At 46.1% G+C, this 12,434-nt stretch overlaps 1 protein-coding gene across 4 annotated transcripts in view; it reads right to left on the bottom strand.

The window, feature by feature from the left end:
* Positions 1-12,434, bottom strand: part of LOC112258223 (unconventional myosin-IXAa-like) — a 322,882-nt gene that overhangs the window by 27,066 nt on the left and 283,382 nt on the right. For all 4 annotated transcript variants that reach the window (XM_042325783.1, XM_042325696.1, XM_042325721.1 and 1 more), the window contains 6 exons: positions 9,142-9,258; positions 6,146-6,334; positions 5,517-5,564; positions 5,282-5,393; positions 4,597-4,658; positions 4,054-4,246 (listed from right to left, as the gene is read on the bottom strand). In XM_042325783.1, the coding sequence (XP_042181717.1) occupies positions 4,054-4,246; positions 4,597-4,658; positions 5,282-5,393; positions 5,517-5,564; positions 6,146-6,334; positions 9,142-9,258 (721 nt within the window). The remainder of the gene's footprint in view (positions 1-4,053; positions 4,247-4,596; positions 4,659-5,281; positions 5,394-5,516; positions 5,565-6,145; positions 6,335-9,141; positions 9,259-12,434) is intronic.

Raw genomic sequence — 12,434 nt, 5'->3', positions numbered from 1 at the left:
TCACAAGAACAAGAATAGACTAACAGGTTTCAGAAGAAAGTTCTTTGTTTCTGGCCATTTTGAGCCTGTAATCGAACCCACAAATGCTGATGCTCCAGATACTCAACTAGTCTAAAGAAGGCCAGTGTTATTGCCTCTTTAATCAGAACAACAGTTTTCAGCTGTGCTAACATAATTGCAAAAGGGTTTTCTAATGATCAATTAGCCTTTTAAAATGATAAACTTGGATTAGCTAATACAACGTTCCATTGGAACACAGGAGTGATGGCTGCTGATAATGGGCCTCTGTACGCCTATGTAGATATTCCATTAGTATATATAAACTCAGCAAAAAAATAAATGTCCTCTCACTGTCAACTGCATTTATTTTCAGCAAACTTAACTTGTGTAAATGTTTGTATGAACATAACAAGATTCAACAACTGAGATATGAACTGAACAAGTTCCACAGACATGTGACTAACAGAAATGGAATAATGTGTCCCTGTACAAAAGGGCGGGGGGGGGGAGTGGTCCAAATCAAAAGTAACAGTCAGTATCGATGGTGGCCACCAGCTGCATTAAGTACTGCAGTGCATCTCCTCCTCATGGACTGCACCAGATTTGCCAGTTATTGCTGTGAGATGTTACCCCACTCTTCCACCAAGGCACCTGCAAGTTCCTGGACATTTCTGGGGGGAATGGCCCTAGCCCTCACCCTCCGATGCAACAGGTCCCAGACGTGCTCAATGGGATTGAGATCCGGGCTCTCGCTGGCCATGGCAGAACACTGACATTCCTGTCTTGCAGGAAATCACGCACAGAACGAGCAGTATGGCTGGTGGCATTGTCATGCTGGAGGGTCATGTCATGATGAGCCTGCAGGAAGGGTACCGCATGAGGGACGAGGATGTCTTCCCTGTAACGCACAGCGTTGAGATTGTTATCATTGCAGGCAGTCCGATGATGCTGTGACACACCGCTCCAGACCATGACGGACCCTCCACCTCCAAATCGATCCCGCTCTAGTGTACAGGCCTCGGTGGAACGCTCATTCCTTTTACGATAAACACGAATCCGACCATCACCCCTGGTGAGACAAAACCGTGATTCGTCAGTGAAGAGCACTTTTTGCCAGTCCTGTCTGTCCATCGATGGTGGGTTGGTGCCCAGAGGCGGCGTTGTTGCCGCTGATGTCTGGTGAGGACCTGCCTTACAACAGGCCTACAAGCCCCCAGTCCAGCCTCTCTTAGCCTATTGCGGACAGTCTGAACACTGATGGAGGGATTGTGCGTTCCTGGTGTAACTCGGGCAGTTGTTGTTGCCATCCTGCACCTGTCCCGCAGGTGTGATTTTCGGATGTACCGATCCTGTGCAGGTGTTGTTACACGTGGTCTGCCACTGCGAGGATGATCAGCTGTTCATCCGTACTCCCTGTAGCGCTGTCTTAGGTGTCTCACAGTGCAATTGTCCTGTATGCCTAAGGCACGTTCATGCAGATGAGCAGGGACCCTGGGCATCTTTCTTTTGGTGTTTTTCAGAGTCAGTAGAAATGCCTCTTTAGTGTCCTAAGTTTTCATAACTGTGACCTTAATTGCCTACCATCTGTAAGCTGTTAGTGTCTTAACGACCGTTCCACAGGTGCATGTTCATTACTTGTTGATGGTTCATTGAACAAGCATGGGGAACAGTGTTTATACCCTTTACAATGAAGATTTGTAAAATTATCTTTGAAAGACAGGGTCCTGAAAAAGGGACCTTTCTTTTTTTACTGTATATATATATACAGTACCAGTCAAAAGTTTGGACATACCTCAATTACCTCGACTAACCGGTGCCCATTGACCCCTGTATATACAGTTGAAGTCGGAAGTTTACATCCACTTAAGTTGGAGTCATTAAAACTTGTTTTTCAACCACTCCACAAATTTCTTGTTAACAAACTATAGTTTTGACAAGTCTGCTAGGACATCTACTTTGTGCATGACGCAAGTCATTTTTCCAATTGTTTACAGACAGATTATTTCACTTAAAATTCACTGTATCTCAATTCCAGTGGGTCAGAAGTTTACATACACTAAGTTGACTGTGCCTTTAAACAGCTTGGAAAAGTCCAGAAAATGATGTCATGTCTTTTGAATCTTCTGATAATTGACATAATTTGAGTCAATTGGAGGTGTACCTGTGGATGTATTTCAAGGCCTAGCTTCAAACTCTGTGCCTCTTTGCTTTGACATCATGGGAAAATCAAAATAAATCAGCCAAAATTTGATTCATCCTTGGGAGCAATTTCCAAACGCCTGAAGGTACCACGTTCATCTGTACAAACAATAGTACGCAAGTATAAACAATATGGGACCACGCAGCCGTCATACTGCTCAGGAAGGAGACGCGTTCTGTCTCCTAGAGATGAACGTACTTTGGTGCGAAAAGTGCAAATCAATCCCAGAACAACAGCAAAGGACCTTGTGAAGATGCTGGAGGAAACAGGTACAAAAGTATCTATGTCTACTGTATAAAACGAGTCCTATATCGGCATAACCTGAAAGGCTACTCAGCAAGGAAGAAGCCACTGCTCCAAAACTGCCATAAACAAGCCAGACTACGGTTTCCAACTGCACATGGGGACAAAGATTGTACTTTTTGAAAAAATGTCCTCTGGTCTGATGAAACTAAAATAGAACTGTTTGGCCATAATGACCATTGTTATGTTTGGAGGAAAAATGGGGAGGCTTACAGGCCGAAGAACACCATCCCAACCGTGAAGCACACTTCTTAATGTGTTTGAGCCAATCCGTTGTTTTGTGACGAGGTATACAGAAAATAGCCCTATTTGGTAAAAAAAACAAGTCCATATGATGGTAAGAACAGTTCAAATAAGCAAAGACAAACTGTGGGGATCAAATAAAATCCCCCAGGGGATTGTGGGACCCTGCTATGGAGTATAGACCAGAGATGGGCAACCTGAGGGGCCGCAGTGGCTTGTGGGTATGCGTATCCACATCCATAGCCACACACACAGTCAGAGCTAGAATGTTGGTGGCCCTAAGCAATATTTTGTTGGGCTTGCGAGCAAAGGTTTTAACGGCCCCACCTCTTGACATCAGATAGAAGACATTGAAGTTTTAGAGTTTATTTCCTGTAGTTCATAACATTTTGCCATGAAGCAGAGACCCAAATGTTTGCAGTTTTTTTAATATGATATCTGAGTGCGAGGAACTAACAAAAGCAATGGGAGACCCACTGGTTACTACAAGTTTAGATAGCTGACCACTAGACTAAATTACTAAGCTAGACTAAATTACCAAGATAGACTAAATTACTAAACTAGACTAAATTACCAAGCTAGACTAAATGACCAAACTAGACTAAATTACCAAGCTAGACTAAATGACCAAGCTAGACTAAATGACCAATCTAGACTAAATGACCAAGCTAGACTAAATTACCAAGCTAGACTAAAAGACCAAGCTAGACTAAATTACCAAACTAGACTAAATGACCAAGCTAGACTAAATGACCAAGCTAGACTAAATGACCAAGCTAGACTAAATGACCAAGCTAGACTAAATGACCAAGCTAGACTAAATGACCAAGCTAGACTAAATGACCAAGCTAGACTAAATGACAAATGACCAAGCTAGACTAAATGACCAAGCTAGACTAAATGACCAAGCTAGACTAAATGACCAAGCTAGACTAAATGACCAAGCTAGACTAAATGACCAAGCTAGACTAAATGACCAAGCTAGACTAAATGACCAAGCTAGACTAAATGACCAAGCTAGACTAAATGACCAAGCTAGACTAAATGACCAAGCTAGACTAAATGACCAAGCTAGACTAAATGACCAAACTAGACTAAATGACCAAGCTAGACTAAATGACCAAGCTAGACTAAATGACCAAGCTAGACTAAATTAGACTAAACCAAGCTAGACTAAATCCCAAGCTACAAATGACTAAATTGACATTTCGACCAAAATATTCTAACCTTCAACAGTCCATATCTCCAAGCTTATCCTGCTATCCCCCTGGTCTACTTTAACTGGTGTAGTACCCTGCCAATAATACCTGTGTCCAGCCCCTGCCGCAGCTCTTTGATCTTATTGGTGGAGCCAGACTTCCTGAAGATGCCCTCTGTGTAGAGGCCGTGCATCTCGATGTAGTTGATGAGCTTCTCCACCACCAGGGGCACGGTCCTCTCCTCGCTGGTCAGACGAGACACCTCCACGCCAAACTGCCTAGACGACAGCTCCAGGTCGTACTGATAGAGAAAAACACAAACGCGGATGGAAGGACAGACACACATGTACATCACAAACACACGCGCGCAGACGGACGGACGGACAGACAGAAGTGAGAAGAACAGACAGACCAATATATAACATGGAGGTACAGAGAGAGAGAGAGAAAATTGTGGTGTCAAATATTTAATGGGCATTTGCAAATGTAAACACTCCAACATCCGTTATTAGGAATGTAAGAAAAGCCATCGAGCGAATAGTCTCCTCTTTACATCATTGGGAAGAATAACATGGTTTGTTGATCGTTAGCCTCATCCCTCCTTTCCATTGTCAGTAATGTACACTTGCACACTATAAAATAGTCTCTTACCTTTTTGCTACATTTGGTGGTCATCCTGGAGCAGCACTTTCTATGGCAGGCGTACCGACACACTGCAGAAGAGGACACAACAGAGACAGAACCATCTGCTAACCTTACACAACGTTCTGAAAACGTTCCGTGTCCAACCCCTGGTCAGTCAACAACCAACAACCTGTATACCCTAACCTTTCTGCAACATTCCAACAACGTTCCAACATTGTTCAGTGTCCAACCTCTGGGTCAAGAATAGTGCACTAAATATGGAAAAAAGGGTCTGTTTGGAATCAATACTTAGAGAGAGTATGGAGGAATGGAATGCATAGTTAGAGTATGGAGGACATAACAATATAGAAGATTTATGACAAGAGCTGGAATACCATTTTTAAAATTATTATTATTTAAGTAAATGTATATATTTAACCTTTATTTAACTAGGCAAGTTGGTTAAGAACAAATTCTAATTTACAATGATGGCCTACCCCGGCCAAACCCGGACGACACTGGGCCAATTGTGTGCTGCCCTATGGGACTCTCAATCACGCCCGGATGTGATAGAGCCTGGAATCGAACCAGGGAATGTAGTGACGCCTCTTGCACTGAGATGCAGTGCATTAGACCTCTACACCAATCTGATTACAGACATTTAAGAGGCAGCAAGCACAGTGTGTGTGTGTGTGTGTGTGTGTGTACTCACGTTTGCAGACGCAGGCCCTGTCCATCATCCAGATGAGAGAGGAGCAGTATTCACAGTAGGTGGGGATGCTGTACTGGGTGGACTTGAAGATGTGGCCGTTGTGCTCCTCAACCTGCAGAGGGCGATAGAGGGGCTCAGCTCAGTTTGCCATAAAGATACAGCCAAACATCACATTAGAAACTTAGTGTAGAGATATAGTATAGAATACCCAGTCAAAGAAAGATGGAGGACTCACAATGTCAGATTCCTTTTTCCTCCTCTTCTTACGTTCTGGTTTGGAGGCCTGAGAGAACAGGAGACAGACGGACAGATCAGTGAGAGAACAGGAGACAGACGGACAGATCAGTGACAGAACAGGAGACAGACGGACAGATCAGTGACAGAACAGGAGACAGGCGGACAGATCAGTGACAGAACAGGAGACAGACGGACAGATCAGTGACAGAACAGGAGACAGACGGACAGATCAGTGAGAGAACAGGAGACAGACGGACAGATCAGTGAGAGAACAGGAGACAGACGGACAGATCAGTGAGAGAACAGGAGACAGACAGACAGATCAGTGACAGAACAGGAGACAGACGGACAGATTTATCCATCCATCTAGCCACACACACAGACACAGCCCTACACACAGCCCAAACTCCTCCACCCCTACACACAGCCCAAACCCCTCCACCCCTACACACAGCCCAAAACCTTCCACCCCTACACACAGCCACACACAGACAGCCCAAACCCTTCCACACACCCCAAACCCTTCCACCCACACACACACACCCAGCCCAAACCATTCCACCCCTACACACACACACACATACACCCAAACCCTTCCACCCTTACACACATAAGAACCCACACTACCTTGATGATGGTGCCATCCATGGGCTTGTACTCAGTCATGAACTCATCCAGGAAGACCTTGAAGGTGTTGACCCAGACCTTGACGGGCGACTCGCTCCAGTCCCTCTGTTCCAGCCGCATGCTCTTCTCCAGGATGTGTTCAAACAGGGCGTACAGGTCCTTATAACGGATACTCTTACCGTCATCCATCTGGAGGAGAGGGATAGGGGGAGAAGGAGAAGAGAGGGACAGGGGAGGAGGAGGAGAGGGATAGGGGGAGAAGGAGAAGAGAGGGACAGGGGAGGAGGAGGAGAGGGATAGGGGGAGAAGGAGAAGAGAGGGACAGGGGAGGAGGAGGAGAGGGATAGGGGGAGAAGGAGAAGAGAGGGACAGGGGAGGAGGAGGAGAGGGATAGGGGGAGAAGGAGAAGAGAGGGACAGGGGAGGAGGAGGAGAGGGATAGGGGGAGAAGGAGAAGAGAGGGACAGGGGAGGAGGAGGAGAGTGATAGGGGGAGAAGGAGAAGAGAGGGACAGGGGAGGAGGAGGAGAGGGATAGGGGGAGAAGGAGAAGAGAGGGACAGGGGAGGAGGAGGAGAGGGATAGGGGGAGAAGGAGAAGAGAGGGACAGGGGAGGAGGAGGAGAGGGATAGGGGAGAAGGAGAAGAGAGGGACAGGGGAGGAGGAGGAGAGGGATAGGGGGAGAAGGAGAAGAGAGGGACAGGGGAGGAGGAGGAGAGGGATAGGGGAGAAGGAGAAGAGAGGGACAGGGGAGGAGGAGGAGAGGGATAGGGAGAGAAGGAGAAGAGAGGGACAGGGGAGGAGGAGGAGAGGGATAGGGGGAGAAGGAGAAGAGAGGGACAGGGGAGGAGGAGGAGAGGGATAGGGGAGAAGGAGAAGAGAGGGACAGGGGAGGAGGAGGAGGGGATAGGGAGAGAAGGAGGAGAGAGGGATAAGGGAGGAGGAGGAGAGAGGGGACAGGGGGAGAAGGAGGAGAGAGGGATAGGGGGAGAAGGAGGAGAGGGGGATAGGGGAGGAGGACAGGGATAGGGGGAGAAGGAGAAGAGAGGGACAGGGGAGGAGGAGGAGAGGGATAGGGGAGAAGGAGAAGAGAGGGACAGGGGAGGAGGAGGATAGAGGGATAGGGAGAGAAGGAGGAGAGAGGGATAGGGGAGGAGGAGGAGAGAGGGACAGGGGGAGAGGAGAGGGGGAGGGGGAGGGGAGGAGGAGAGAGGGGTTAGGGGGGAGGAGGAGAGAGGGACAGGGGAGAAGGAGGAGAGGGGGATAGGGGAGGAGGAGAGAGAGGGTTAGGGGAGAAGGAGGAGAGGGGATAGGGGAGGAGGAGAGGGATAGGGATAGGGGAGGAGGAGGAGAGGGGATAGGGGAGGAGGAGGAGAGAGGGACAGGGGAGGAGGAGGAGAGAGGGACAGGGGGAGAAGGAGGAGAGAGGGACAGGGGAGGAGGAGGAGAGAGGGACAGGGGAGGAGGGGAAGGAATAGGGGAGGAGGAGGAGAGAGGGGCAGAGGGAACATGAAGGAGGAGAGGGGGACATTTTGAGAGGAGGAGAGAATAGGGGGAGAAGGAGGAGAGAGGGACAGGGGAGGAGGAGGAAAGGGACAGGGATAAGGAGGAGTAGAGGGACTATGGGGGAGGAGGAGGGGGGACAGGGATAAGGAGGAGAGAGGGATAGGGGAGAAGGAGGAGAGAGGGACAGGGAGGAGGAGGAGAGAGGAATAGGGGAGGAGGAGGAGAGAGGGACAGGGGGAAGGAGGAGAGAGGGACAGGGGAGGAGGAGTAGAGAGGGATAGGGGAGGAGGAGAAGGATAGAGGGACAGGGGAGGAGGAGGAGGATAGAGGGATAGGGGAGGAGGAGGAGAGAGGGACAGGGGGAGGAGGGAGAGTAGGGACATTGGAGGAGGGGGAGAGAGGGACAGGGGAGAAGGAGAGAGGGACAAGCAGAGGAAGATAGAGGGACAGGGGAGGAGGAGGAGTAGGGGGTATAGGGGAGGAGGAGGAGAGAGGGACAGGGGAGGAAGAGGAGAGGGCGATAGGGGAGGAAGAGGAGAGAGGATAGGGGAGAAGGAGGAGAGAGGGACAGGGGGAGAAGGAGGAGAGAGGGATAGGGGGAGAAGAAGGAGAGAGGGGAGGTTAAGAGATATTTGGAAGAATAGGTATTTGTGGATAGGACCAGCCCATACATGATAATCTAAAGCATTTTGAGACCTTGTGAGAAAGTGCTATAATGCAATTGATTACAGCCTTACTATGTAAAGTAGTATGTAAAGACAGAGATAATGATTACAGTATTACTATGTAAAGTAGTATGGAAGACAGAGATAATGATTACAGTATTACTATGTAAAGTAGTATGTAAAGACAGAGATAATGATTACAGTATTACTATGTAAAGTAGTATGGAAGACAGAGATAATGATTACAGTATTACTATGTAAAGTAGTATGTAAAGACAGAGATAATGATTACAGTATTACTATGTAAAGTAGTATGGAAGACAGAGATAATGATTACAGTATTACTATGTAAAGTAGTATGGAAGACAGAGATAATGATTACAGTATTACTATGTAAAGTAGTATGGAAGACAGAGATAATGATTACAGTATTACTATGTAAAGTAGTATGTAAAGACAGAGATAATGAGTACAGTATTACTATGTAAAGTAGTATGGAAGACAGAGATAATGATTACAGTATTACTATGTAAAGTAGTATGGAAGACAGAGATAATGATTACAGTATTACTATGTAAAGTAGTATGGAAGACAGAGATAATGAGTACAGTATTACTATGTAAAGTAGTATGGAAGACAGAGATGAGGAAGGACATGGAAGTAGAAAGGAGGCAAGACTACAGACATCGATTTATGTGCTCCAATGGGCTCAGCCACTGTCTGAGGAAAAAGCCTTGTGTGGTCACTGATGGTTGTCATTGGAGTGCCCAGCACCCAACCACCTAACCATGTACAACGACAATACGCCATGTCCATAGTGATACTCACAGCCAGGGCGGTGGAGTAGGAGTTGAAGATGTTGAGGCGGAACTCCTTCAGAGCTTTCTTGAAGACCACGTCCACCAAGGTGTCCTTCTGACAGTCCTCCGAGTCCAGGTCACTGATCTGTAATAATATCAGAGTCCAGATCACTGATCTGTAATAATATCAGAGTCCAGGTCACTGATCTGTAATAATATCAGAGTCCAGATCACTGATCTGTAATAATATCAGAGTCCAGATCACTGATCTGTAATAATATCAGAGTCCAGATCACTGATCTATAGTCATATCAGAGTCCAGATCACTGATCAATAATAATATCAGAGTCCAGATCACTGATCTATAATAATATGGTCATAATAAATACAGGTTCCACAGTATGTGGCTGCTGTGTAAATATGTTGTGACTAATGTGTTATACGGTGTAGGTAGCACAGTGGTCACCAAACGGTCGATGGCGATCGACTGGTTGATCTGTAAGGCATTCCAGGTCGATCGGAAAAACAAAACAAAGATAAAGCCTTGCATTCCTACTTGTTTCTGTGTCGCGCTGTTGGCAGTAGGTGCACTTGTTTCAGCTGTCCTGTGAAGTGTTCCCATTGTGAACAATTTCATGTGTCTGACGGTATAAACTCTGCGTACTCGGAGTGCCCCGAAGAGCAAATCAGGTGCACCAACAGGCCTACCACTGTCCAATCAGATTTCTCAGATCACCGCGTTTGCAGCTTCCCACGGTCCAATCAGATGGCTCAGATCACCGTGTCTGCAGCTTCCCACTGTCCAATCAGATGGCTCAGATCACCGTGTCTGCAGCTTCCCACTGTCCAATCAGATGGCTCAGATCACCGTGTCTGCAGCTTCCCACTGTCCAATCAGATGGCTCAGATCACCGTGTCAGCAGCTTCCCACTGTCCAATCAGATGGCTCAGATCATCGTGTCTGCAGCTTCCCACTGTCCAATCAGATGGCTCAGATCACCGTGTCTGCAGCTTCCCACTGTCCAATCAGATGGCTCAGATCACCGTGTCTGCAGCTTCCCACTGTCCAATCAGATGGCTCAGATCATCGTGTCTGCAGCTTCCCACTGTCCAATCAGATGGCTCAGATCATCGTGTCTGCAGCTTCCTCGATACAGTGAGATTTCAAGACGTCTAAAACCAGGACTAGAGAGAGACTGTCAGCGAATACAACAAAGAGCTGCTGTGTTTATGACTTCATGTTTAACACTTTGTACGACATGAAATGCGCTTCTCCACTGAAACGGCACTGCAGCTTCAATGAATAAATAGCAAAGTGTGTTGATAGACTTTGTTATTATAAGCAGTTGTGTTTTTTATATTTATATATAATGGAATATTTCACTTCCTCTGGTCATAGAAGGAACAACATGAATTTGTGCATGAGGCAGAAATAATGTGGTGTGAATTGAATTTCGCCATCAGCTGGAAGACAGTGCCCCCCCCCTCAGTGTCGGAGGAGGGGGGAGAGGGACCGTCCGACGGTGAGAGACAGACCCTCCGATGCAGGCACCATCAGCCCAATAAAATAAAGCTAATTATTTCACTGTATGCTCACTCAGCTGTGCCTCACAAGTAATACAAAACTATATATTATTATTATAATATCACAGAACTGTTTTTAATAGGTTCATGTTGAACAGGCTTACATATTTAAGTCATGTTTCAAAATAATTCTGACCGGTAGATCTCAGCCTCCATTTTGAATCAGAAAGTGATCTTGATTGGTGACCACTGTGTAGTACAATACAGTACTGCTGTGTTAGTGACCACTGTGTAGTACAATATAGTACTGCTGTGTTAGTGACCACTGTGTAGTACAATACAGTACTGCTGTGTTAGTGACCACTGTGTAGTACAATATAGTACTGCTGTGTTAGTGACCACTGTGTAGTACAATACAGTACTACTGTGTTAGTGACCACTGTGTACTACAATACAGTACTGCTGTGTTAGTGACCACTGGTGTAGTACAATACAGTACTACTGTGTTAGTGACCACTGTGTACTACAATACAGTACTGCTGTGTTAGTGACCACTGGTGTACTACAATACAGTACTACTGTGTTAGTGACCACTGTGTACTACAATACAGTACTGCTGTGTTAGTGACCACTGTGTACTACAATACAGTACTGCTGTGTTAGTGACCACTGTGTACTACAATACAGTACTGCTTTGTTAGTGACCACTGTGTAGTACAATACAATACTACTGTGTTAGTGACCACTGTGTACTACAATACAGTACTACTGTGTTAGTGACCACTGTGTACTACAATACAGTACTGCTGTGTTAGTGACCACTGTGTTAGTGACCAGTACAATACAGTACTGCTGTGTTAGTGACCACTGTGTACTACAATACAGTACTGCTGTGTTAGTGACCACTGTGTAGTACAATACAATACTACTGTGTTAGTGACCACTGTGTACTACAATACAGTACTGCTGTGTTAGTGACCACTGTGTAGTACAATACAGTACTGCTTTGTTAGTGACCACTGTGTAGTACAATACAATACTACTGTGTTAGTGACCACAGTGTACTACAATACAGTACTGCTGTGTTAGTGACCACTGGTTTACTACAATACAGTACTGCTGTGTTAGTGACCACTGTGTACTACAATACAGTACTACTGTGTTAGTGACCACTGTGTACTACAATACAGTACTGCTGTGTTAGTGACCACTGTGTAGTACAATACAGTACTACTGTATTAGTGACCACTGTGTACTACAATACAGTACTGCTGTGTTAGTGACCACTGGTTTAGTACTACAACCACTGTGTACAGTACTGCTGTGTTAGTGACCACTGTGTACTACAATACAGTACTGCTGTGTTAGTGACCACTGTGTAGTACAATACAGTACTGCTGTGTTAGTGACCACTGTGTACTACAATACAGTACTGCTTTGTTAGTGACCACTGTGTAGTACAATACAATACTACTGTGTTAGTGACCACTGTGTACTACAATACAGTACTGCTGTGTTAGTGACCACTGTGTACTACAATACAGTACTACTGTGTTAGTGACCACTGTGTACTACAATACAGTACTACTGTGTTAGTGACCACTGTGTAGTACAATACAGTACTGCTGTGTTAGTGACCACTGGTTTACTACAATACAGTACTGCTGTGTTAGTGACCACTGTGTACTACAATACAGTACTACTGTGTTAGTGACCACTGTGTAGTACAATACAGTACTGCTGTGTTAGTGACCACTGGTGTACTACAATACAGTACTGCTGTGTTAGTGACCACTG

The sequence above is a fragment of the Oncorhynchus tshawytscha genome, linkage group LG01 (genome assembly GCF_018296145.1).
Source record: "Oncorhynchus tshawytscha isolate Ot180627B linkage group LG01, Otsh_v2.0, whole genome shotgun sequence".
Classification (NCBI taxonomy): Eukaryota; Metazoa; Chordata; class Actinopteri; order Salmoniformes; family Salmonidae; genus Oncorhynchus; species Oncorhynchus tshawytscha.
The sequence above is the reverse complement of the archived record's forward strand: the minus strand, read 5'-3'. Positions and strand labels throughout refer to the sequence as shown.